Source organism: Gallinula chloropus (assembly GCF_964237585.1).
Source record: "Gallinula chloropus genome assembly, chromosome: 1".
Taxonomy (NCBI): domain Eukaryota; kingdom Metazoa; phylum Chordata; class Aves; order Gruiformes; family Rallidae; genus Gallinula; species Gallinula chloropus.
Genome location: NC_140085.1, coordinates 25,935,155 through 25,962,905, shown reverse-complemented (window position 1 = coordinate 25,962,905; position 27,751 = coordinate 25,935,155). Strand labels below are relative to the sequence as shown.

Genomic DNA, 27,751 nt, shown 5'->3' with positions numbered 1-27,751 from the left:
CTAAATTTTTAATATATTGTGGTATGAAGTCTATTTATTTTCATTTTGAAATTGTCAGCTGACATTGCAGATAGCCTGGGAAATTCATTTCATAAATTTAACTGTGTTTGTTCCATTTACATTAATGCTTTATTCACTTAAAGGCTCTTAAAGCACTATTCATGAAACTAAGTGCAAGGAAAGGTGACTTTCTGAGAAATGAAGTCTTTGATAACAAGGATATAGGATTGATCTGATCTGTCATGCTTACCAGTTACCAGGCAGTATTTTGTGAACAGACTGATGTTTTCCTTTTGGGATATTGATGTTGGAGGGCCAGTAAACAAAGGCTAAATCAGGTGAATGAAGAGCAATCAAAATTGCAATGTCTTATTATCCAGCAGTACTTGTAAAACTTCTGATTGCCCTGCCCAAGGCACAATTTTTTTGTTTTTGTTTCAGTAACAAAAATACTTGTATCTTTTCACTAAAGGACTTAAAATTAAATTTCAAGAACAAGTGGAAGTAAGTCACTGCAACTTAAGGTACGGCTTTCAGGGGTGCTGATGGGCAGATCTGTGCGTTGGAGTGGTTTAGGAACAGAACCAAAAGCAAGATGGCTGTAATAATGTGACATTGTGCCCAGGCAAATGTTGCCAGCCTCTCTGTTGGGATAGTGTTTTCCCATGATGGTGTGTTGGCATGCCATAGCCTCGAGCCCAAACACACTGTCCTAGGTATTTCTACTTTGTTGCTTATGTAAAATACGACCAAAAGCATGTTAACAAAAATGGTGTACCAATGTAGTCTGTGAAATCTCATGCTGAGTTCTGAGTACGGTGTTTGTCTGCCTGAAGGAGCCATCAGTGTGATGCAAAGGTGAGCAGCAACCTGCTGCCTCTGATGCTGTATGCTCCTGTGTGAATTGCTGAGACCTCTGGGGGCATCACTTGGAGTGTGACAGCAAAATGTGCTGCTCTGTCTGGGAGAAGGAAGTAGTTAAGTGTACCTTTCTTACTCTTGCTGAGAATGAAGGGAGCAGCTGTACTACGGAGTGATTGGACTAGCATCCTTGATGAAAAGGGTCTTATTTAACTGAGTGACAGCAAATTCCTTGGCTGTAGCTTATACTTCAGCACGGTCAGATGTCTTGTACTTGCAAGCATCGTGAAACTCCAGTAAGGATTTAGGTATGAATTAGATTTGGGAGTATCATTTGAGTGGATAGAATTTTGTGAAGCGTAGATGTAACTCATATGTACTTGTGCAAATGTTACCTCCTGGTTTTTATGTTTTACTAGTAAGGGCAAATTGCAATTTTGTTTTGTTTTTTAGAATTGGTATCTCAGCTAGTATTGCCAAATGAGAACGTACTGTACATTCTATTTCCTGGCCCTTGTTTGAGTGTGGAAACAAGTTTGTTGGCTAATGAAAAAAGCCACAAGCCCTCCACTTCATAAAAGAATAAAGCTTTTTACTCCTACTTAGTTCTAGAACTGGATACTGAATAGACATTACTCTAAGAGAGTTCGAAATCTTGTATGCTGGTGAAAGGAACGTATATCACTGTTGATCAGCGCTTCTCCTGTTAATGTGAGGTGCTGTTACCTGCTTTTTGGGAAAATGTCTTGCATCAAACTATGTATTTATCTTAAGAAAATGCAAGAATTAAATTGCAATTGATGCAGCTGATTGACGTTATATTCCATTCAGAGAAAGATACAGAAAGCTACATTTAAAATTAAAATTATTATTGATAATCACTTATTTTCTGCATATTGTAGTTTCCACCAAATCAGAAACTTGTCTGTGCATCAGTTTCAGCATCAGCAAGCCTACTGGCTGCCTTAGAATGTGGATTTTCCATGCTTGACTTCAAAATGATTGGTCATTGCAATAGATATTTTGGCACAGAGGCACTTTTTCCCCCTCACAAATTAATGTTCAAGCTCTTGCAGTACAAGTTAGTATTCTCCACGTATTCTTTGCTCTGATACCTGTTTCCTTTTACATTGTCTTTGATTTCCTGTCTTCTCTCCTTCTACCTTTTCACCTAGAAGATGGTCTTTGCCATGTGGCTTGCTGCCTTTGTAGATACCCCGTGAGAACTGAAAGATCTCCTAATCTCAGTTCTGATTTTTTTAGATAACCTGAAAACCAGAAATCCTGTTCAGTTAGATTGTGTCTGCTACAGAGTTTTGAAAAGGAAGGATCTGCTTTACCCCCAGCCTTTTAGCATGTAGTCAGTAAGTTTCCAACAACAATCACTTAGAGATTTACAGTTTTTCTTCTAAACACGTCTGAGGGCATATATGATGCTGATGCTAGCTGTTCAGAAGATACAACAGAAAAACAAACGATTCAAAACACTTACAAATGTATTATAAAAAACATGTTGTATTTTACTAGTGTTGTCCTGGGATTGTGTGAGTATCTGCAGATGAAGGCTTTCCTGCTTCAGGCTGCTACATGGTCCATAAGCCACTTTCTGGGACTTTTCCATGTAGTTTGTGTTGGGAAATGACATAGCATACTGCAGGGATGCATTTGCTTCCATTCTCAGCACACGTGCACCCAGAGCACTAAGGAATGCCTTGCAGTTCATTCTTAATTGAGTGAATGAAGAGTGAACCAGGGCCTGTTTCATGTGAGTTCAGCCCAAACAGGATGCTCGCTCAAAATCACTGATCATCCAATGATGCTTAAAGGCTAAAGTTTTATTTTCCCATGTTGTACTGCTATTTCATTAAATTTTTCTCTCCTCCCCTTGTCCTCCTAGGCACATAATATCACTGTTTAAGATTGTGTAGCATCAAAGAAAAATAAAAAAAGAGAATTGGATGCAGTGCTACCCTATGCAAGAAAGATTCAGCCAATTAAGGTGGAGAGATGCATTGACATTCATGTATGTCAGGGAAAGAAAAAAGGCACACCACTACAAATATGCAGTGAAAAGACAGATTGTAGAGAGATCTTGGCTCTCTTCCTTAAAGGAAACCACTTTTGGGAAGAGACCAGTGCTATGAAATCAAACAAACTGATAAATAAACTTTTCTTCTGTAATTGAATTGTAAGGAAATGGTTTAATACTTCACATCAAGTGAATTACTGAACTCATTAAAGGTGCTCTAGAGATCATTGACCTTTAAATCTTTATCTAGGAAATACTTGTGCTAAAGGATTATTCACATATGAAGTATGTTAGTAGAGGTTGTAAAGAAAAGCAAAAAAAAATCACTATCACTTTCAAACCAGAGAAAAAACAGCTGTGAAGTGTTAATCCTACTCCAAAAAGTCTGGCAGGTGTGTGAGTCAGATTTTAGGCAAATTTATAGTCCTGAAATATTTAGAGAAATGGACAGTTCTGCCTTTTCAAAAGTAACAAAAAATCAAGTTCAGTCAGGGAATAGACTGTTACATTCCTGTAGGAAGTGCCATTAAATCAAAACACTTAAGAAAAAAGTATGTCTTAAGACCTGCAAATGTGCTGTACTGCAGCACTCATTGTATGTATTCATTCACTAATGTCAGAAGCAGGGACCCAGAACTAAAGATAATCTTGTCAATGTCCAAGTGCCCTAACCAGAAGATTACGTTTGGGTCATATATGGGCCCATAATTCTTGGAATCTTTCCAACAGAGTAAGAGGCTGTAAGTGGGGGAGATAAAGAGTGTCTTTACTTAAAGAGCAAACTGGAGGTGAACATTCCCTTGAGATCTGTGGGTTTGAACTTCCATAAACCTGAATAAGCACTGCTGCCATCTCACTTGGAAAAATAAAATAACTTTTTCCTTCATAACTATTTTTTAGTTTCTGGTATGTTGAAAGTATGGCAGCTGTGCTTGCCTTGTGGTGTAGATGCCAGGGACTGTGGTGCTTTTGGAATTATCAGGGTAGGTGGTGAGGTGCCAGGTGGTACCTCTGTGTTTTGCTGTCCATCTGAGTTTAGATTACTTTAGGGGCCACAATCCTTATTTGTATTTTGCCCTAATACTGATGTGTCCTTTTTTTTTTTTGCAATTGTGCAATTGCTCCCTCTCTGGATTTGAAAGTACTTGTTCCTTACAACTGTTTATGCCAAGGCTTCATCCTGTTGTACTTGTTATTTTAACTAATCCACTTAGTATCAAATGATGTGGAACACGAGAGCTCAGATAGTCTTACTTTTGGTTTAGACCAGATTTATAAGTGTGGTGATAGATCCGTGTTAATCTAGAAAATGTTTATTTAATATAACTTGACAGAATCACAGAACTACTGAGGTTGGAAGGGCTTGCTTAAGATCATCTAGTCAAGCTGGGTCAGCTGGACCAGGTTGCTCAGAATTGTATCCTGTTGCATTCTGAATATCTCCACAAGTGGAGACAATCTCTTCCAATTTTTGGTGCTAGTCTGGTCAAACAAAACCCACAGCCTGCCCATAATTTTTTTTCCCCTTGTGTTTGGGCAGAATTTCATGTGCTTTAATTTGTGTCCATTGATTGCCTTTTGTCCCGTCACTGGGTGCTACTGAGAAAAGTCTGTCACCTTTCCTCTCTCATCAGGGGAAATTACGCACCCTGATATTCACACACATTGATGACATTTCCCCTAAACTTTGTCTTCTCCAGGCTTGAAGGGTCACAGTGCTCTCAGCCTTCCCTCATCTGAGGGATGCTTTAGTCCCTTTGCATCTTAGAAGCACTTAGCTGGACTTGCCTTAGTCCGTGTCTCTTCTACTGGGGATTCCAGAATTGGGCCCAGTACTCCAGGTGTGGCCTCACCAGTGCTGAGCAGAGGGGAAAGATCTCCTTCAACCTTTTGGCAGTGCTTTCCCTGACAAAGCCTGGGCAGCTGTTGGTTGCCTTTGCTAGAGATTGCATAGCTGGGTCATGATCAGATGCTTGTCTGCCAGCGCTACAAGCTCCTTTTCTTGCAGAGCTGCATTCCAGCCAATTGGCCTCCAGCGTGTAATGGTGCAGATGAGCCTTGCAGACAACACCGAAGACCTGTAATAATGTGTACTTTCACTCTTGAATAAAAAGACATAATTTACTTAGCTTATATCAAAACATTTTCATATCATCACTTCTTGTAGCATTGACACCCAAAATAAAACACTTGGATGTGTTGCACTTTGGCAGACATCCTGTCTTCTCTCATGGAAACAATTAAGCAAAATTTGATTCAGAAATTATCTCCCAAGGAATTAATTTTGTGTTTTTCACAAGAAGTGAACCATAATGTCTAATGTAATTTTTACAGGAATGGTAACTCACTGTACCTTTTGCAATAGGTCCTCTGCTTCCTGTTTCATAGTTTCCTTGTGTATTTCTTTGAGCTTTCTTGTTTGAGTGTTATTGGGTTTTTTTCCCCACTGTGGAGAAAGAGGCACTGTAAGAGCTATATATACATACACTAGAGTGATAGATAGCTAAAATCTCCCCCCGCCCCCCCAAATCTAAAAGCTGTGGAGCTGAGTAGCACAGGCTGTGAAATAAATATAATCTCTAAAAGTGTGTGTAAAATCTAGATTAGATGTGAATTTGTGCATTTGCAAATATAAATGATTCTAGGTAGCTTATGATAGAGCAAAACTGGTTTCAGTAACCCTGATGTGAATTTTTTAGAGTTTTAGATTAAAATCAGTATGCCAGATTATATCCAGAATAAAAATAATTGATGCAGATAAAATTAAATTTCAGTGCTGCTGTAACTCAGCCCCAAACTCTATTTAGCTTTGTTCTGTGCTATTTGCGGTTTCTGCATGGTCTGAAAATTAGCGTGCTTCATTAATTCCTTCTGAGGAGGATCAAACAGTTCGATGTCCATAGATGGAAGCACATGTAAAGGTAACTTCTTGGTATGTTATGGACTACATGGATACAGTTTTGGCCACTATGGCCTCCTGGACCTCTATAAGCAGCTGAGGATGCAACAAAGGTTGAAGGAGCTTATTCTACTCACTGCTCTGCCAGTCAGCCAATGTAACATCTGATATTTAAACTCATTATCTGGGTATCTGAAACAGTTTGCTTGTATCATAGCTTAAATAGGAGTTAATGTAATCAGCTACTCCATCTGCGCTTGAAAGGAGGATGGTGAACTAGAGATGATGAGCCCGTTTGCTCTCAGGTTTCTTCAAAAATGAAGCGTCTGTCTCTACTTGCTATTGACTACAAGTCTATTTGCCTCATAAAAGTAAGGTATTTCAAAGCTGTAGGAGCCATCACATATTATTTTATGTTGTGGTTAGAAGATGCAGAAATCATTCTGCTTACTAAAACGCTTACAAAAAAGTTCTTATCAGTGCCTGGAAAACATTGTAGACTGGAAGGATAATTACAGAGTTTAAAAATATCTTTGCATGTTATCTTTTTTGTTTTTTTTTTTTTTTCTTCTCCCTTCCCCCCCCCCCCCACCATAGAAGGAGAACTGTTTAATGAGTTGAATTTTGAAGGCAATAAAAGATTCATTTTGGGTACAGCTGCAGAGAGTCTGAATGCTACTCTTGAGTGTTAAGGCTACTTAGCAGGAGGCTCTAGGAGGTCTTTAAAACCAATCTGGTTTAGAAATTTTAAAGCCGGTTAGGTGATGCAGTGTAAGGAGCCAGTTCAAAGGTGCGTAAAGCAGACGGAGGCCTAGTTTGCTGTTGCTGCAGTCTGTAAAAACAGCAGATCAGTTATATAGTAACCCAGAAATAAGGGATTTGCAGCAATGGAGTCTTGAGGTTGCGCTAATACTGTCAGAGACAGAAAAGGGTATTGCCTCATGTTGTTAGCAGAAAGCCCGATTTTCAAATCATGCTTGGTTCCAGTTCAGGGGCACAGTTTAAAAACAATCATTAGGTTCCGAATTGTTTCCCTCAGGTAGGAAGCTATTGTGGGTTTGTTACGGTTCACCCCCGAACCCTTTTTTGTCAGTGTGCTTGAGAACAGGACAGATCTGGCGGTGTCTACTGATAGCATTACTCAGGATGTGGAAAGCTTTACAGGCTGTGCATTGCATAACATAGCACAGTACTGATAGTACTTGTCATGCTTCATGATCTTTTTAAAACAGCTCGTCTTTATGAGGCAACCTGATCTTTCTAAACAGCTCCTCTTTATTAGGCAACTGGAATAACCAGCTAGTAGTTTTCCCTTGTAGGAGGTTGCAGTCCATGCCTGTGAAGAGCAGTCAGTATTTCCAGCTGCTGAGAAGGAAATGGAACTGGAAGACAAACCAACAAATTCCCGCATTAATTAAAACCTACTTTAAATATACAGTGCAGGTCACGTAGAAGAGGTGCTTGGCCTAATATTGAAGACATTTGTTTGTTATGTAAGAATATTATATTAAATAATATAATTTGTTCAGCTTGGAGAAAGCTGAGAGGTGACCTCACTGCAGCCTACAACTTCCTCAGGGTGGGCAAGGCAGGGTGAGGTGCTGATCTCTTCTCTCTGGTGACCAGTGGCAGAACATGAGGAAATGGAATGAAGCTGAGTCAGGGAAAGTTCAGATTGAACATTAGGAAAAGGCTCTTTGCTGGGAGTGTTATCAGTCACTGGAACAGGCTCCCCAGGGAGGTGGTCACAGCACCAGGTTTGTCAGTTCAAGGCGTGTGGACGATGCTCTTAGTCATATGGTTTAGTTTTAGGTAGTCCTGCAATGAGCAGGGAGCTGGACTTTATGATCCTTATGGGTCCTTTCCAACTTGAGATAACCTATATTTCTGTAATTTTTTTTTTTTGTGTGAGATTTGGGTGTAGGTAATTCTGGAATTCAAGAACTGCTGTTAGTGATTATGGCAGAACTGTTAGTGAATTTTTTCCTACTGAATCTCTAAAAATTAAACCCCAAATATTGTTGTTGTGTTTCTCCATAAGCTCGTATAAAGTGATACTTCTTTTGTTAAGAGGAAGTAGAACCGTCATCACGTTTGTCTCAAACTAGGAGGTGGGAACCTAGCTGAAAATTTGTTGTCCTGATTTTTTCCTGCTTTGTGGAAGCCATGTTTGATGTGGTTTAGAAATTTGACTTTCAAACTGTTTTGGTTACTTGTTTGCTTTTCTGGTCTGTTATAATTACCAGTGTTCTTAAGTGAATTATGGAAGAGTCTTTTGTAGGTAAATCATACCTCTGCCTGGTACTTGCCTCAGCTACTCTTGTACTGGAGTGACAGATAACTGGTCTCAAGGAACTGCTAAAAGTAAACAACATGAAAGAAAACCTGGTATACTTAAAGGCAGTCAGACAGGGATGGCCATCTTAAATGCTGCGCTATCGAAATAACCTTGCTTCACTTACAGCACCTAGTACTAATATAGGCATCGCTTGGAGTTGGTAATGTCTTTTTTGATGTTGTGCAAGGTATGTAATTAATTTATAGGAAGTTTTTCAGATGCAGGGAGGGACGTTCCTTGCAGTCTAATTAGTAAGCTATTGGCAATTTATCTGTTAGATCAGAGTAGAGGATAATGAGAGTGAAGTTCACAACACTGGCTAGGTCTTAGTGCCTTCCAGTGCCAAGAGGGGCAGTCCTTCTCTCCATATTCCTCTTTCCAGGTTGCACAGTAATACTCCCTCTCCTGGGTTGGCTCTGCTAGTGTATGTGCTGGGACCTAACCTGATAAACAGGCAGAGAACTGGTTAGGTTAGGTTCTGTCAGATAAGCCAGTGAAAACAGGTTGCCTTGTAACCAGGGCCATTGCAAGGAAGGGGAATGGGAGTGCTTGCTCGGAAGGGGATGAGTAACCCGCCCCTTGCAGTGACTGCAAGCTGTTAGATCAATGCAACCTGTATCATGTCATTGCTTCCTAAGGTTGTTCTGTCATTTTGGATTTAACCTCAGTTTCTCTTCACAGGCTGTTGGTCATTCATTTTATTTCTCTGCTCCCCTTCCAATGCCCTCTCTCATAGAAGCAAGTAACTAGTATGTCTGTTCTGCGTACAAAAGGCCCTTCTTACCTGATTGGAAACACTACTGGACACAGAACTGAAATTTGTGTTGATTGTGGTCAAAGGACTTGAGATGCCAGTAATTCTTAAAACCACATCATATGCCAGAGTTTCATGAAGATGGTGAGAGACAGAGTGATAATTAACAGGAGTCTGTATCCAGGTTGGTGCTGAGGAACACTAACACAAAAAATTAAGAACGTTAAAAGTTGAGGAAAGCAAATGTGCAGGCAATATATAACAAAAAGAAAAGCTTATTTAAATTTCTTTTTTTTTTTTTCTATCTTCATTCAGGAAAAGGGGTGGCCTTTACTTGCTCTACTACAGTTGTTACGCTTGCTTTATTCCTGGATGAGCGAAGGTTCAGTTAGCAAGTCTACCGACTGTTCTTTTCCACCCTCTTGTTGTCTCTGCAGAGGTAGAGCTTAACCTTTTTCTTCGTCTTTCCGTTAGGGAAATAAAGATAGCAATTTTGGGTAGTAGTTTGTTCTTGAGTAGAATACAACCACACACAGGCACCCAGATGTTTGTTTCAAGAGAACTATGACAGCTGTTTTAAATGGGTTGAAGATTTTGTGGTTTGGCATATTTTCTTTTTCTTTTCATAAAATCAAGACAGAGTGTTGGTTCTGCCTTTAAAACCTCTGTCGTCAACAGAGGTTTTAAAAGTACTTTTTTCTTTCCCCTTTTTTTCCTTTTTTTTTTCCTCATTATTACAGAATAACCTTGTCTGAGAAGTGAAGTAAGGCAAGTTATGTAAATAAGATGCAGTTACCTGTCAGGGATTTCTACTAGGTTCTGGAATATCTTAGGGATAAAGAGCTGAACTTTTGTTGTCTTGGAATCTTGAGAAGGTAAAAATATGTAATGGAAAAACTTTCTTAAAGACCTTGAAGACCTTTGTCATCTGTGTATATGTGGACAATTAAATTTGTCATCTTTCTGCCCCTTCCAATGCCCTTTCTTATTGAACCAAATAAATATGTGTATTCTACTCCATATGTAAGGCCCATGCTATGTAACAGGAAACTAAAGCTGCTACAGACATCACATTATAACCAGAACTAAAATTTGTGTTAGCTGTGGTCAGATAAATTGTGACTCCGGTATTCTAGAATTACTTGAAATCCAATGTTAATCCTTTCTTCCGCATCAGTTGCGGGAAGATCAGGCTTCTAGTATTTGCAACTCTGCTAAGACACAGTGCCTATAGTAAGACTGGGCTATTGTTTCTCCTTTTCTTTGGTGTGTGTCAGTCTGGCCACATTGGGAAAATGGGGAAAGATAGGGAGTCCGAACTGCTGCAGGGAACCTTTTTGAGTTCCTGAGCCTGAGTGCTTTGATTCAGATGTGAAGAGTTGCACTGATTACTGGTTCTGAAGTGCTAACGTTATTTCTTCAGGTCAGATGGATGCATGATTTTTTCTTTCTTTCCTGTGTCTGCATTCACCTGCTTTTGTTATCCTGGTTTAATCTACTTGGTTTCACTCTGAAATAAGGCCTTCAACTACCACTGCTGCTTTTAAAATGCCTCTTTCTTCTGTCCCTGACATGCTGTTTAGTTTTGAGGTCTCCTATACTTTAATGTTATTTTCTGATCTTCTTGAGGCAGTTTATGTTGCTGAAATACACACTAAAAGATCTAGGCTCCCTCAGACCATAATTTCTCTGAAACAATGATATCTAAAGGACAGGGACAAAAATGAATTGTAAATACTTTTAAAAACACCTTGATGTAGTCAATTGTTTTGGGAAGAGTAAGTGGAAATCTCAGTTGGCATAGGAAGGAGGGAGAAATTGGGTATGTGCTTAATGGATGATGTTAAACAGAAGGAATATGTCAGGAGTACTTTGGTAATGTTAACTTGGCCTTTTCAGGAAATTGTCATTAGGAAATGTGCTTCTCTCATAAAACTGCTACACGTAATTCATGCTGGTTGATGCTGTTATGAACTGACTGGACTGTGTGTCTCTTCTTAGCAGTCTTACCTTGTAGTGAAAAGGTTGTTAGACTTCGGTGTGTAATTTTGCATGTAAAACTCTTTGGATTTCCTCAGTATGTACTTTTGATTGCAGTTTGAACAGTCATTTTACTTTTTTGCTTAAATTCCCTACAGTTAAATGAAACCATTGCATAGAAAAGCAGCTCTCCGTACAATCCTTTCATAAACATAGCTGATTATAAATAAGATTATGCTGATAATACCAAATACTTAATTGTCAGAGTATTTTGTAAAAATATTAGCCTTGCCTCTCTTGATTCTGGCAATTTTCATTAAATACATACTTAACATTTAGAACTTGGAAAAAAGCATGTGTTCAGTTTCATAAATATAGCAACTTGTTTTCAGGTGGTACTGCAATTGCCAGTGGAAGAATCAATGTACAAATAATGCATGTCAGTGTTGTTTCCCTCAGATTCAGGTACCATGGTGATAATGTTGAATACATGGCTACATTCCTAAATGCAAGCAGAAGGTTTTGTGTGTCTGTAACTGAACCTATATAATTATGTAACTTGATAGTTTTGTTCCATTGATCATAATTTATTATTAGGTTTCTACTTTTCAGAACCAATTCTGTGGAACTGAGCCTGCTTTGACAAGATGTCACGTACCAGTTTTATTTATTTTAGCCTCTCTGCTTTGGGGGAGTGAAAAGCACTCTTACTTGAGAGGGAAATTATACTGATTTTCTTTTTCAGTGTAAGAATGCATGTGAGTATTGCTGTTAAAAGTGTATTCTGCAAGGATAACTCTAGTACAGCTATCAAACTTAAAATTTTATTTCTGGACATCCAGGAAGGCAGAGCCTCTGGATGGGCTGTTGCAAATCAAAATAGATTGTGTACCTAGCTGCCTGCTTGCGTGGAATCGCTGTACCTCGTTTCAGAGAATTACTATGTAATGGAGGAGCAATAGAGTACAATTACATTAGCAAATTCTAAACCTATGTAACGAATGTTTCCATTTTTAATGTCCAATGTGATGGTTAAATCTAAAGTAGACTAAGATCTCTTAGGACTTTGGAAGTGTCGGAACAGATGCCTCTCAGTAATCACAGATCACAGTTTTATGTGTATTATGGCATGCAGCATTGTTTTTCTTGGGATTATTATGTGTGTTGTAGGATCATGCAATATGGACGAAATTAGTATATTTTGAGGAATTTTGAGAAGGGGTCTTACGTGTCATTTTTCTGTCGTTAAGAACTTGGTTGGTGGAATGTGTGTGAGTGAATATGTAGTAAAACTATAGATGCTGTTAGGCCCGTATTTTCTATACAGTTCTAAAACATTTTTTTTTTTCCTGGAGAAAGTTGGTAGCTCTGAGAAAGGGGAGTATTTGCTACAGGTAGCCATTATCCTGGGGTTTTTTTTTTTTTTTTTTGTGTTGAGTTTTTGTTGTTGTTGGTTTTGGGGTTTTTTTTGTGTGTGTTTTTGTTTTGGTTTTTTTTAGGGTTAGTACTATAAGTATTTTTACTTTTATATTTACTTTTATTTTTTAGGGTTGTTACTAAAAGTATTTTTATGCATGCTATTTGAGTTGTGTTTATATCAGTTTTTCCTTTGTAACAAGTATTTTGTTTTGGAAAGTGAATATAAAAAAAAAATCCCCAATATTTTTATGTTGGGTATTGTTTCCCGTAATTCATTTTAAGGCAGTGTGATTCTGTATCTAGTGTATAGAAGTTTGTAACTTCTTCAAAATTATTTAGTCACCAAAGTAAATCCTTGTAAGCCTAAAATTACTAGTATTGTGATCCCAGAATTGTTACCAGGTTTATTGTGGTAAGACTAAGAGATAGCTTGCACTTCCCTTGCACTTTCCCATGCTGCTTTGTGGGTTTTGATCAGTGCTGTTGCTTCTGTGTAACTGCATGCCTTTTGAAGGAGGGGAAATCTAAAAAGGCAAGTGTCGGTCTCCATATATGTGCATTTTGTTGGTGTGAGGTTGCTAAACAGATCTCTCTTTCCTGTTGTGTAGCAATCATTTTTAGAAAGACAAAAAATCATGTAGAGCTGAAATAACAGAGTATTTCCAAATAGTGTGTCTTGAAAATGACTAAGTTGTATATTTGGTAAATAACTGCTTATAACAGTAACATGTACCATTGTATTTATTTATTTTTTAATTTATAGGAAGGTTATTGTGAGGGTTTCTAAAGTTTATCTGAAAAAGTCAAGTGGTGGTTAACTTCCCCCCCCCCCCTTTGAATCAGCTTGTTAAACTAACTTGTCATGTGGTTACCTGATGGTTTAGATCTGGTGAGAGAACCAATGGAAGTCAGTGCTCAGACAGTTGGGGGAAATAGAGTGGGACCTTTCTTCAGCAACAACTACACTTGGTTTCTATTTTGTGGAACTGCACCCTATAGTAGTGACTTCAGTTTTTGGACAGTTAAGGCTGTCCTGTTCCTAATGAATTGTTGCTACTTTTGGAATTGATGTATATCATTCTTCATCCCTGTGAAGACACAGAAGGGCCTAACTATATATATATATATATGCATGTATATATAGTTACATATCCACAGCTGTTCTGTGGGTAACTGGAAATTGGAAAAGGAATTTGGTGATCTGCTCTGTAAGATAATAGGACGCTTGCCTATATGCTGGTAATCGTCTGTAGCCCTGCACTCCTAGTAATGGGGAACATGCTCTAATACTCCTAGTGTTTTTCCACTGTTCCAGGATTTCTGTTGATTCTTCTTCCTATTGGATGTCAAGACATTTGCTTTTTTTCTCCTTTTACGGGTAAAGCCTGCAGTGCTCTCTGAGGCATAGCAAGGAAAGGTTGTAGGTGCTGATGCAAGGGTGGACTTGAAGAATAGGATGTGCCAAATTTTTGTTCAGAAATAGGATAGTAGAGGAAGGAAATGAACATTATCCAAAGTGTTTAATCAGGGAGAATGTAGGGGGGGGTCTTGAAAAATATAATTCTCAGTGATTTTATGGCTTGGAAATGATGCAAAGTATTGTGCCTAAATAAACATGCTAGTAGGAGTCCAAAACCTGCATTTTTGCTGCACAGTGACAGCAAAGAAGTCACACTATTCAGGTCAGACTGTGGAAAACCAAAGAGGTCTTTGGGCCTGAACTTTTTGGGTCTCTAGAAGAAAGAGTTTTAAAAAAAACCCAAACCCTCTGGCTTGGTTTTGAACTCTGGATCAATATCTAATTGTAAAACAGTATCTATCTCACAGTATCTGTTGAAGAAGTTCCTGTGATAGATGGCCTGTCACGTCTTCTCATCTGATAGGTGAAGCTTATAGGTAGGTAGTGTCCTGCTGGTGTTGAGAGGAGTGGAAGCCACTCTAGGAAATGTCATTAGAGCAATTGCATGTAGAGAGAAGAGCCTGTTAGATTGTTTTCGACATGCTACTGAAAGAGGTGAAAAAGGAGTTCACAGAATTGATGATGGGAAAGGAACAGAAGACAGAATCCGAAAGGATGGTGTCCTGTGTATGACCCAGCTTCTTCAGAAATGAACTAATTTTTTTTCCATTTTGAGGATGATACATCTGTTTTCTGCAGGTCTTTCATAAGATCATCAAGAATTGCTTACATCTTTCAGTTTTCAACATGTATATTTTCAGGATGCCTTGTATACAGGAAAACTCAGAAATTTCCTAGTAGGAATATCTTGCTGACAGATGATAATCTGGCCTGTTAGTGGTTTCAGCTGTGCCAATAAAATTAGGAAAATGGGCATCCAAGCTTTACTCGTATCTTGACTTGTGCTATGAGTTTAGTCATTCCCTTCTGTACTTGGAATTTTATATATATGCTGCTTGTTTTAATAAGATAAAGTAGCTTTTCAAGTAGTTGTATTGCATTAAGGACACTGATAATAAGGCTTTGAAACAAGAGTGCTTTGGTTTGTGTCTTAAGTCAGGGTTCTCTCAGTCCAACAGAGGCAGTTAAGCAATCTCTAAAATGTTGTGGTCGTGCTTAGTAACATCAGATGTAGGGAAAAGAAGCAGCAGACTGGATTGAGAGCACAAGGAGGTATGAGATTTGGAAGGTGCAGCAACCTGTGTGGTGACTGACATGGATCCAGTACTTGTTCACGGTGTCGTACTGCTGTAGGAGAGAAGAGGTGCCATTTGCCTTCGGTGGCTTACTGCCTACAGCTGTGCAGTTGTCAGGGATAATGCTTCCTGTAAACCTTCTGGACTTCTGCAAACTCCTTGTACAAAACATTTTGGCATAATTGTGAAATAGTTGCTGAATCTGTCATACCGAATTATCTGTACTCATCTCTTAAATTCTAGATTAATAATGCTGCAATAGAGAACAGCCTCTGCAGGATTCTTATTTCCCCCCTCTGTGAAAGAAGCCTTGTTTTCTTTTTACAGAAAAGCAGAAGTTTTGATTTACACTTGCTCCTTTTACATAGCTACCAATACAATAATCAACTGGAAAGTTGACTTAATAAAAAACATTCACTTTATAGTGAGACTTAAGTCTGGAGAATTGATTCCTCAAACTTTGAGTAGCACAGGATTTTTTCACTTGCCCGGGATAGGTGTGTTCTGTGTGAAAACACTGAGAACTTCCCTGATTCTTCTACTGTCTCTTGCTGACCTTGTGTCAATACTAAGTGTCTTGGGGAAGTTACGCAAATCTGACCACTCAGGGAATGATACAGTGGAGTCTATTTTTAAAGATTTTTCTTCTTTACCTTGCTACTGCTGCTAGAACCATTTCAAATAAATCGGTCCTGCTGAGGTTTTCCACCCTCATGAACAGAATTAGATGTGTATTTTTGCATAGCCTCCTACAGTTTGTTTTGTTAAAAATTATTATTGTATTTTACTTTTTTATTTGTAAACTTCTCACTGTTATGGAGGCTTAGTTTACAACCTCCCTGCAGGAGATGATCAATTCAGAAACTAGGTAATATATACTAATGACATTTCAACCCAGATGGATAGTGAGGTGAAGGGTAATAATGATATTTCATTCAGGAGAAACATCAGTGGACTGGAGTGTTAGTGTGTTTGAGTATGTTAATGGTTTCCAGGCTCTCTGCTACCTCTTGGTGACCTTGCTTTGATGCTTGAGGTCTGAAGTTGCACTTACTGCAGTAATTGATTGCTTGCTAGTAGCCAGAATGATTAATGTCAGATTCATCTAGGTACCTTGGAGAAAGGGACTCAGGAAAGTGACTTGAAATGGTGCTGTATTTTATTGGTGTGCTCTGTGGCATCCTTGGCAACACTTACTCTTGCAGGTGCTGGCACTTAATTTGCCCTTTGCATCAGTCAGGTATCTGCTACTAGTTTCACTTCCAGTATCTCCCAGTTAGTGTTTTGCCTTTACAGTTATTCTGAGTTTAGAACAGAAGTAGTAGGCTGACCATGTTTCATTTCTTTATTGAATGGGTATTGCAGCTACTCTAACGCCATTCTAGTATCGCCTCCTGTCTCTGTACATGACACCCCACGTGCCTTCATGAAAGGCCAGAGAATGTGTTTAGTACGTAACAGAATTTCTCCTTCATTTTAAGGCTATCTGTAGCATTCTGTAACAGATGATAAAATTGACATTCATAAGCAGAATATGACAAACAGTTGTTACATTTTACTGTACTTTGATGCAGAGTTCTTACTGTTAGCAGGCTAATTGGATTGGGGTGGTTATGAATATATCAGGTAAACACCAAGAAAAGGAAAGGGAGTAAGTGAATTTTTCCCATGGAGCACTGTGTTTCATTGAAAAATTGAGTAAATTTGATGGAGATACAGCCTAACATAAATATGTTTAGCTGTTCAAAACCCAGAAATTTAGCTAAGGATGTCTAAAACTAGCTTTCTGTTTTGGGGCTTTCAGAGTGTATGTTTTAAAAACAGTTTTCTTATAAGACACAGGATTATGAGCCACTCATCTATTCGATAAAAAGAGAGAACATGAGTGGAAGGAAATGGACATGCATTTTTAAAGGCTGCTTCTGCCTTCCTTTTTTGTTTATATGTCAGCCAATTTTTCATGTAATAACAATTCCTGTAGTTGTGGTCTTAAACAGGTATCAAATTTTGCAAGAATTGTGATGAACTATGGTAACTGAGTTTTGCATTTAGACTTTTAATTTGTATATAAAAAAGCTGTGTAATTCCTAATTTTCATGCGGTGTGTAGTGACTGGAGAGGCACAACGACGAGTGGCATCTGTTTACAGCAAGTTCATAATGGTGTACTTCTCATTGAGCTTGGGAGATGCTCTTCAGTTTCAGGTTTGATTTGCTCATTGATGTGCTTTGAATAGCTAGACTGTTCAGTGTACTGTTTTGGCAGCACGTACTGACACTTACTGGAGCGTGGCAGCAGTTCTGGCACTAGGCTGCCAGGGAAAAGACTTCGTGTAGCTGGATCATTTCAAAGCTGCAGCGTTTAAGCTGTCATTACACTTCTGATATGAAACGGGTTACCTGAATGGAGTATTGTTGCAGTTCTCCTTTTACTAGAATGCATGGACTGTAAATATCCAATTTTGTTGTAAAATGTTCAGTGTTGTAGTCTTGTTTCTGTATTATCAAATCAGCAATTTTATGTCAATGAACTTTTGAGAGAACTCTGCCAGGATTCAGATTCTGCCAGCATGCAGGCATTACTTTTTTTTTCCCTTGAGAACTTTGTGCAAAGGCTCATCTTCTCCAATTCACCTCTTGTTTCAACTTCTAAGAAAATATACTTCATTTTGACTTTAGAATTGTGGTATTTAGATACACAGCAGTGTCGATCCTTTGTCATGACTGTTACAGAGATCTTCAACTTTAATCCCACTTTGTTTTATCTGGGAAAAAAAATGTTCACCAGGAAAACATTACATCTCTCAAGTGCTCTTCAAATTACTTGTTGCTATTTTAAAACTAAAACACTTCTACAGAGTGATCTGTGTGGTCAGTTGTGTAACTTACTTAGCTAGTACTAGTAGTTTAAAGATTACAGGAAGAATGTGAAAGTGGTCTTCATTGATTTGCCTTTAGGGTGGGAGTCAGTTAAGTATCTTCTGCAGAAAAAAAGCAAAACCAAGAAACAAATATGTTATGTTCTCTATAAATTGACAGCACATAGACTTCAGATTTTTATTTTCTTTTTTTACTCAAGTTTTGTAAGGAAAATTACCTGAATGATTTTCATAAACTGTTTCCTCTAATTAGGATCAAAGCTTTTTGGGGCGTTAAGGGGTAATGGGTATACATTGTGGACTTATTTTAAAAGAAACATGATTCTTGTTTCCTTTTTATGGTTTGGGGTGGGGTTTTCTTTTTGTTTGTTTATTTTGTGTTGGTTTGGGGGTTTTTTGAATTTTTTTTTGAATTCTCTGTTCAGTGGTAAACAGGTTATTACTCCAGATCTACCTGGCAACCCAGTAGTTGAGATAATTTGGTATTAATACAGTTTTGTAGACTAAGTGTGTTCTGGCAAAAATTTAAGATTTTATTTTTTAATTTGAAAAATAAGATTAAGATTTTAATTTTGAATTTGAAAAATAAATCCTTCATGTATTCTCATTAATATTTTAAAAATATTATTCCAGCTGTGTTGGGGTAGAGGAGCACCATGCTGTTGACATTGATCTATACCATTGTCCTAACTGTGCAATTCTCCATGGACCTTCTCTAAGTAAGTATGGGTTATTCTAATTTTATTGTACAGTTTCAGTCTGTTTTCTCTCCATGTACAATTTAAAAAGAATATTCAGAACATTCAAGCTGAGTTTTGTTATTTAGAAGGCACATGACTAACTCTGAGATGATAAAAATAAACAACAAAACAAGCAAACAATCTTGAAGGGTTCCTTGATCTGGAAATGTGGGTATATTAAAATATAAGCCATTGTTATAGATTAATCAAAGTGCACAGAGCTAGAAGAAAACAATCTGGATTTGACAGAAGGTGAGAGAATGAAAATTAGGGAATCATTGTTAAGGGGGTGGGGAACCTAAAAGATGGTTTAAGGTTCCAATAGTTTTGTCATCAAAATTCTAATACTTAGCTGTGTTACCTGTCTTGATGATTGTAGGCTATAGGCCACTACAGGCCACTATAGTCCAGTGAAGCCTGAGGATGTATGTGAACTTCTTGTGGGTAGTGATTTTATTTTTTTTTCCTTTGGTGGTGGTGGTTTGGTTTTGTTTATTTCTTGGGGTTTTTTTTTTCCTCTCTTTTTTTCTCTCTTCTATTTATGTCCCTGAGAGTTAAACAGCTCCAGATTTCTGATTTATAAACCAGTTTCCACCAAGGTCCTTGTGCAATTCTCTGAGTTGCCAGAAGAGTCTGTGAAACAAAGCAGCAAGAGACACCTATTCTTTGGCTCTTCTTTCAGTAGAGAAATTTGCTGTAGAGATCTGCAGTGGAAAGGTGGAAGGAACAGTTTTGGTCTTTCTGTAACTACTAAAAGGATACTGCTTTGTCCACCTCCGTAGATTATTTTCCACATTAATTCTGTTCTCAAAAGGGAGCAATATAAAAACAAATTTCCTTGTATATTTTAGTATTCTGGTTGTCATTTTCAGTTAAAATTCTTTACATCTCTTTTGTATAGCAGAACACAAATAACAGTTTTCTTTCCCCACCTTTCTGCCTAGTTTTTCTGTGGAATATAGGTACTACGAGGAGGAGTAGAAGGGGCATCATATGGCTTCTGAAATAATAAACTAGTAAATTTGAAACTTATTTTCTCATTTTGATTGGGAGAATTAGTATGCTTCACTGTGCTGCCTGTGAACAACTTTTCTTGTAAAGGCTGCTAGCTGTAATGGCAAGCTCTGTCTCTGCTGCAGCAATTTGATACTGAAATAAGACTGATTTTTGTGTTCGAAGTCAAAATGACAATATTCTGTGATAAAAATTATCCTTATTACTACATACTTCCTCAGGAAGATGATCTAGATTTAGTAGAAGCTTCAGATAGTTCACTTACCAACCCTGTCAGAATAAAATCTACGATAGATTGTGGTTTGGACTATACTAACTCTAGTGTTTACAGAGACTGATAATGTCTCATGACTTCACGTATTGCAGCAGTGCTCCAGAGGGCTTCAATCATAAGAAATTATGGATGCAAGAAAAAAAAAGCATTTTTAGTGTTGTCACAACAGGTTGTGTTTCAGTTTTCAGAGCCAGCAGTGGTAAACAGTGGTTCGGAGACACTGGGAGGGGAAAGGTGTTAAATATTCATTTCAACTTGCATAGGCTTTTTTGTTTGTTTTAATTTGAGCATGAGGATCAATTCAGTGAAATTATTTTTCTTGCAACTATTATCATAGCCTCTTAAGGGGCTATAAAAGCTCTTAAAATTAACATCTACATAAGAGGAAAAAGTTTTCATTACAGTTTTCTGTTCTTCAGTGTTCTCTTACTTATGGAAGGATGATGTGAGTTGCCAAGTACTAAGTAAAATGATGACTTTAATTTTTGATTTTTATGCATTGGAAAGGCAGGTTTTAAAAAGTTGTTTCTGTGCTCTAAAATCTCTTAAGCAGATGTATCATCTTACTATTTTAATGAGCTGTTGTAACAACAGTGAATTTATGAGAAACTACTCTGTTGCCAATTAGTATTAGCCACTAATTTCTTATATTATTATTTATGAACGAGAAAATAGCTTTGAAAACTTAATAAACTTGGCTGTATTATTTATGTAGTTTTACTGTATTTGGATAGTTGGCTCATTAAGCAGGCTCTTCAGCATTGGTTTTCAGGTTAGCAAATAGCTGTAAATGTCAGTTTATTCTCTTAAATGTCTTCTAAAGGGTATATTTTGTCAGATCTGTAGGAAACAGCAATAGGAGTAATTACCTCTTACATGTAATGACTGTAAGTCAGTTATGCCTGTTTAACCAACTGTTTTTTCTGGACAAGCAGTATGGGTTTTTTCCTTTTTAGAAACTACTTCCCCCTGCCCCCCCTTACTTTCTTAGCTTCCTGTTACTGATACAGCCGTGTTTTCACTATTGCTAACTCTTTGAACTTTAGATCTGGGGTGCAGCATGACTTTGGTAAATTTAAGAATGAACTCTTCCATAAAGTTCAGATTTGTATTATTGCAACTGTTTAGCTGGGTGTCATGTTTACATTGCAGGCTGGTTTGTATACAGCTGTAAAACACCATTTGTGTTGACAAGTAACAGTAGCTTTTCACTCTTCCATGTTATATCAGCAGATGTAACTAAATTCCTGCTTAATATTAGTGGTGAAATTATAGATCTGATCTCAGTAAATCTTCATGGTGCAGTCTTCCAGTGGCAACTACCTGAAACTGTAGAGCAATTTGGCTTTTTTTGGAAAATCTAAAAATTACCACACCCTTAGTACATTTCAAAGTTTGGTAAATGTTATGCTGCTGGTAGGTCAATAGGAAGGTAGGAAGTTGGGGTTTCTTTCCCAGATGATGAGATGGGGATCCCATTGAGAATTTAATAGGCCTTCTCATCCTGTTGAATGTTTGAGGACAAGAAGTATGGGTTTATTTATATAAACAGGAAGTGATCCAAAGTGCATTTTGCTAACAAACAGGTGATATAACTGAGGGATTCCTTTCAGAGCAGTGATGTTGTGTTCTTTATAAGTGAAGATACAAAATGAATGGTTGATGAAGAATAATTAATGAAATATCCATTGTGAAATAATCTGTCACAAAATGATATCAAAGACAGGCAATGATTTGAAGAGAGGCAGTAAGTATCACAAGTCACATTGTTCTGTGCTTTACTTTAGCCTAAAAATTCAAATGGGAAGGCTGCATAGAGCCTACTACATTCTAAAATACACCCTTTCAAACCACAAAGGGGGCCTATAAGAAAGAAGACTTTTTACTGAGGCCTGGAGTGACGAGACAGACAATTCTAAGCTGAAAGGTTTAGACTGGATATAAGGAAGATTTTCTTTTTTATAATGAGAATAATGAAGCCCTGGCACAGGCTGCCCAGAGAAGCTGTGGCTGTCCCCTCCCTGGCAGCGTTCAAGGCCAGACTGGATGGGGCTTTGGGCAAACTGGTTTAGTGGAGGGTGTCCCTGCCCATGGCAGGGGATTGGAACTAGGACTTTAAGATCTTTTCCAACCCAAACTAATCTGTGATTCTGTGAAGGTATTTTTTTTCTCATTTGTATATGTATCATTTGTCATGGGAAGACCAACAACAGTTTTTATGAGAATGTCTGGTTTTTCATTTTCCTTGGTCCTTTAAGTATAGGGAACTATTAAAATGCAATTTAGTTGCTATTGAACTATCAGTTTCAGATTCCCAAAACTGTAATAGAACATTAATTTATCCTTTGTTCTTTATTAATGTGCTGTAACAGTGCATTAAAGCTTCAAACAACTCAGAAGTTGATTGTTTCAGGGTGCAGTGCTTGCACTGTATGTATTGTGCTTGCATAGTAAAGCTTGCACCTGCCCAAAACAGTGTACACCCAAAGCTCTTCTGGAGACATAATTAGTGGACAAAAGAAAGGTGGTTTGGTTTCAAACAGCGTATGGTAGTGAATAGTAATAATACCAGATTGGGTATGGATATACTCATATGGTGAGATAGCACAATGGGATTAGGCCCTGTTAGTTTAGTGGTAGTACATAAAATAAAGTGTGGATCCTTCAGAGGCAAAATTCTTCAGTGTATTTAAAAAGAAGGCTTGAGTTTTAAGAAAAGTTCTAGTTTTATTGCAGATTTTTTAGGTTTGGATAGCTTTCAGGCTGCTACTGTTTACTTGTGCTGCACTGCATTCAGTTGTCTATGATGTGTGCTGAGTTTCTCACACAGAAGGAGCTATGGGAGTACAGAGGCTGACTGTCAGATGCACAGACAATAAGGTTTGATAATCACAGTAGTGTGATTGAGGGATGTCTGGCTCGCAGATGGGATGACTGCTAATCTGAGCCATCTGATTTAACTAATTCAAAGTTTAATCCTTCTGAATCTTGTAGTGAAGAAGAGGAGGAACTGGCACAGACATGACTACACAGAGCTGGATGATGGTTCCAAGCCGGTGCAGGCTGGAACGCGGACCTTTGTTAAACAGCTGCGGGCTCGCTCTTTCCCAAGGTACAGAAGCTTATTTACACATTTCAGTGAAAAAAAAAATGTCTGAGTTAGGGCAGGTGACTAACATTGCTTCAGAAAGTGAAGGTTGAGGATTATTTCCTCCTCCTTTAGAATCCACCCTGTTTCAGATGGATGCCGTTGGACTTGATGATCTTAAAGGTCTTTTCCAACCAAAATGATTGTGTGATTTGCATTTTCATGCAGCAGCTTCCCCTGTTCAGTTGTGAACTGAAATATGTTGTCTGTTGGGACTGCCACACGGTGGTGTAGGGGGGTTGAGGTTTGGAATTTTTGTTTGTTATAGGGAAGTGGTGGCAGTAGCCTGAGTGTTTAGCTTTTGTTTTTCTTTTTTGTTCCCAAACTGTCAGAATATTGTCTGTCAATTCCTTTAGTCCAAGAATAGTGCTCAGTTTCATTCTATATAACATGTTACGTTTATGTGAACTGCTTGTCTGTCCATTCTCATATGCTTTAGAGGGAAGTGGAGAACCATGGTTGTACTTTCATGCTGAACTGCCTCTGGTTGGCTATCTCACTGAAATATAATGACTTAACTTACAATTCTTTAAGAGTTTGTTATTATCAAAACATTCTTTTACGCCTTCCCGAGAACTCCTTTTCCCCATCCTCTTGAGTTCCCAGGTTACACATGACAGTAAACATTTCCTTGCTGTTCTAGGTCATTTTCCTGGTCTTAAGATTAAATATTTTATATAGTAGTAGGGGGTCCACTTCATTTGGATTGAGATGTAGCCATTGCCAGCTGTCCTCCCCCAGACTCTGACATGGTGTTTTTTTCAGTAGTGCTTGGAGAATGCTTTTCTACTAATACTCCATTGTTATTTTTCCACCAGTGCTGATGAAGTAATTTTGAAAATGCATGGAAGCCAGTTGACGCAAAGATACTTGGAGAAACATGGGTTTGATGTTCCCATTATGGTTCCTAAATTAGATGGTTTGGGGCTCAGACTTCCTCCTCCAACATTCTCCGTTTTAGATGTGGAACGCTATGTAGGTAAGAGTCACTCTGGAGTACTTACAAATGATCATGTCTGTAAGTTAAAATAAATATTTATATGATTATAAGAAATTCCAGGATGCTAAATATATATTAGAAACTGAAGACTAGCAGAGAAAAAGAAAATAAAGCTGCGTTGGTGGGTTTTGTGGTTTTTTTTTTTTGTTTTCCTTTCTCTTCTGTTTGTGTGGTAGATATGTGATAGAATAACATCTTTACCTTTTAACTTTCAAACATGTTAATTTTAATGTAAGGTAAATGTGGAATGTTGTTAGTTTTTTTCTGCTATGTATTGTAAACCAATGAAGCATGATGTCTTTTACATTGTTCTCTTGTGGGAATTGAATGAATCACTCTTTTATGATCAATAAAGTTTAATCATTGGTTAGGATGTTGCAGAAAATGTTTTAGGCTCAGTAAATTGGCTTTTGTTGAAATAGATCTTTCTTCCTGGAAAATCTCCTACCTTAGCTTCCTTTGGCAAGAGAGCTAGATCTTCCCAAGGACCATTTATTTCCTATTAGATCTCTTGTGAGTTGGTAAATGTTTCAACCTTGTGTGTGTAGTACAGAGAAACAGAGACTGAGCAAACTGCAGCATGACACTTCCTGAAACCTGTAGCACCGCTGAGAAGTCTCTATATGGCCTAGTCGATTGTCTTGTAATAACCTAATATAATGATGTGTGCTGAAAGGAGGTTTTCTGTCCATCAGTATTTTATAATGGCACTGAAACATAGGAAATATGTAGTATATGGAATATACTTGCCATTATGATAATAATAAATAGGAATGTGTTCTGCTTTACAGTGTAATTATAATTTTGGTACTTCTGAATCTTCTTTTGGAATACTGGCTCTTCAGATTTAGATAGAAACTTGTTCTCTCATACATACATTTTGACAGGTTGGGTTCTCCAGGTTAGGGAAAAAAATGGAATGCCACAGATGTACATTATATTGTACTTCTAGATAGAATCATATAATGGCATGGGTTGGAAGGGACCCCAAGGATCATAGAGCTCCACCCCCCCCCCCGCCACAGGCAGGGCAACCAACCTCAGGCCTGGATCTACACAAGGTTGCCCAGGGCCCCATCCAACCCGGCCTTTAACACTTCCAGGGACGGGGCATTCCAACATTCCGGCATTCCAAAATTAATTGTCAAACTTAGCTGTTGTGTGGCTAAATGGACATAAACCAATTGCTATTATGAAGTCGTCGTTGTTGGTCCTTTCTCTTGCCTAAAGGTTGTTTCTTCCTTGTCTAGTTCCACAAATACATTGCTTTAAAATCTGTATTGTCCTTCAGAAATGAAGCACACTCATGACAATTATTCAAATGTGCTTCAAAGTTATTTATATATGTAAGGAGGGTGGGGGTGGGGTTGTAGAATGTTTGCGAAGGAGTACCTGCATAGTTTTCAGTTTTAAGAACTTGCCAATTATGGCACAAGTTTAGTTCAGTTTTCTAAGAATTACAAGCTGTGAGTAGCAGGATTTATTATTTGTAAAGAATTCCCAGTGGTTCTTGTGTTAAATATGAGAGTGCTGTGGTGATGATTAATAGGAGGAGTGAGGAGTAGATCTGCCTTGATAACTTTCTTCCCAGTTGCAGTGACAGGGCCTTTTTTAAAAAAAAAAACCCAACAGTTGCAGTCATTCTGTACAGCTCTTTTTTCTTTTCGGTTAACCACGGGAAAGAGGGTTTATTTTTAGAGTGTTTTCAGTTCTGTCCTTAGTGGGTTATAGCAATTAAAGTTAGACCCAATAACAAGTTGTTTTATACCGATCTCTCTCTCTGTTCCAAGAGCATACTTGATAGTTGGGGAGTTTTTGTGCAGAAATGTTTTGCTAAAGGCGGGGGAAAAAAGTTGAATTTGTCTTAAACACCTTAGTTAGCTGGTTTTGCCTGTGATAGGTTTAATAAAGTCATGCTGTTTTTCACAGGTGGCGACAAAGTGATAGATGTCATAGATGTAGCAAGACAAGCAGACAGTAAAATGAAGCTCCATAATTATATTAAATATTTCACAAATCCTGAACGACCAAAAGTATTGAACGTGATCAGCCTGGAATTCTCAGACACAAAGTGAGTATTAGCATCAGTTATTTGAATGCAGAAATGGGTTTTCACTGAGTTGAACAGTATGTGTGGTAACACAATGTCTGTAGTGGGAAAGGTAGGAGGCTGTGTATTTTATGTAGACAGCTACTGTGACGTAATGCAGGTATAAAAGACTTATATAAGTATAAAAGTTGTAAGTCATAAAAAAAGTTATAAAGTTATAAGTAATAACTTTGGAAGAAACAAAAATTTAAAGCTGTCACTTGAAAAGAAGTGTGCAAACTATTACTTATATTTATGCTTACTGTTCATTTTGGTTTTGTTTTGTTTTTTTTTTTTAAAAGGATGTCTGAATTAGTGGAAGTACCAGATATTGCCAGAAAACTTTCATGGGTGGAAAATTATTGGCCAGATGATTCTGTCTTTCCTAAGCCTTTTGTTCAGAAGTATTGCTTGATGGGCGTCCAGGACAGCTACACTGATTTTCACATTGATTTTGGAGGAACATCAGTTTGGTACCATGTTCTATGGGTATGAATGCTTCTTGTTTTATGACTGTGTGAAACAAAATTTATTCAGTGTGCAGCCTTCTGCCGTGGCATTATCATCTGTAGGATATTTTGTGCTTAAAAAGCCAGGGGAGGAGCTTGAAAGTTAATTACTAAATGTTGGTATTGCCTTTGTATGCTTTTATTTTAGCATGCTGTTGGCAACTTCCATGCTGTAATTGGTTGACTGTTCATTTCAATAGATTGGTAGGTGGTATAGTGAGGTTTTAGGATAAAAAAAAAATAATAGAATAAAGTCATACTCAGCTTTTATTCTCACAAACATTGACCATGAATACATCGTGGAAGAGGCAAAGTAGTTTCATCTTGTATATTCTCATTTCACATGTGCGCACATGTCCATACATATTTAAAAAAATGGCAATTTTATTATACTCCAATTAAAATTTTGTGTTAGGTTTATTTGATGTTTTTACATTACAAGACACCAGCTGGTTAGTGTACTACTCTCTGAGCTTTTGGTGGGTTCCAGTCGTGAAACATTGGGACTAGGAAGCCCTAACATTCCATAATGGAACTGTAGAATACTTGTGTAGATAAATCTGTTACTTCATTAGGAATGACTCAGAGGTTGTAGTATGGCTCCAGGAGGAAATATATTTATTTATTTGACATTTTCATTTAATAGGGTGAGAAGATATTCTATTTGATCAAGCCCACTGATGAAAATTTGGCTCTGTATGAGTCTTGGAGTTCATCTGTCACCCAGAGTGAAGTATATTTTGGGGACAAGGTTGACAAATGTTACAAATGTGTGGTGAAGCAAGGACACACTTTATTTGTTCCAACAGGTAAGATTTTACCCTTATTACTAGGATTTAGCATGTTTAAACACCAGGAATTGAGGGTATCCCAAAATGATTGTTTTATCAACATTTAATTTCTCTTAAAATTTTGGATAAGAAAGAATACTTAAAAAAATAAAAAATTTAGATTTTCAAAGCAAGTAGCAATAGTTATCAGGGAAAGAAAGGGTATTTGTTACCAGTTACAAGACAATGAAGGCTTAATTTGGATATTGGGGAAATAGTTCCAATTCATAGAACATGACATTGTTCACCATTTGTTAGATACCCAGACTAATTCTTATCTTAATTTTATAATAAAATTATTTTTAATAGTTTTAGCATAGTGTAAGACCTAGTA

The 27,751-nt window shown here is 37.7% G+C and overlaps 1 protein-coding gene across 1 annotated transcript in view; it reads left to right on the top strand.

Annotated features, from left to right (window-relative positions):
* The window catches only part of KDM7A (lysine demethylase 7A), a gene marked incomplete at its 5' end in the record, with an annotated part of 63,478 nt that overhangs the window by 8,000 nt on the left and 27,727 nt on the right, over positions 1-27,751 (top strand). Inside the window, 6 exons of the mRNA XM_084278448.1 lie at positions 18,447-18,532; positions 22,836-22,953; positions 23,808-23,968; positions 25,919-26,060; positions 26,381-26,567; positions 27,234-27,396. Coding sequence (XP_084134574.1) covers positions 18,447-18,532; positions 22,836-22,953; positions 23,808-23,968; positions 25,919-26,060; positions 26,381-26,567; positions 27,234-27,396 — 857 coding nt within the window. The remainder of the gene's footprint in view (positions 1-18,446; positions 18,533-22,835; positions 22,954-23,807; positions 23,969-25,918; positions 26,061-26,380; positions 26,568-27,233; positions 27,397-27,751) is intronic.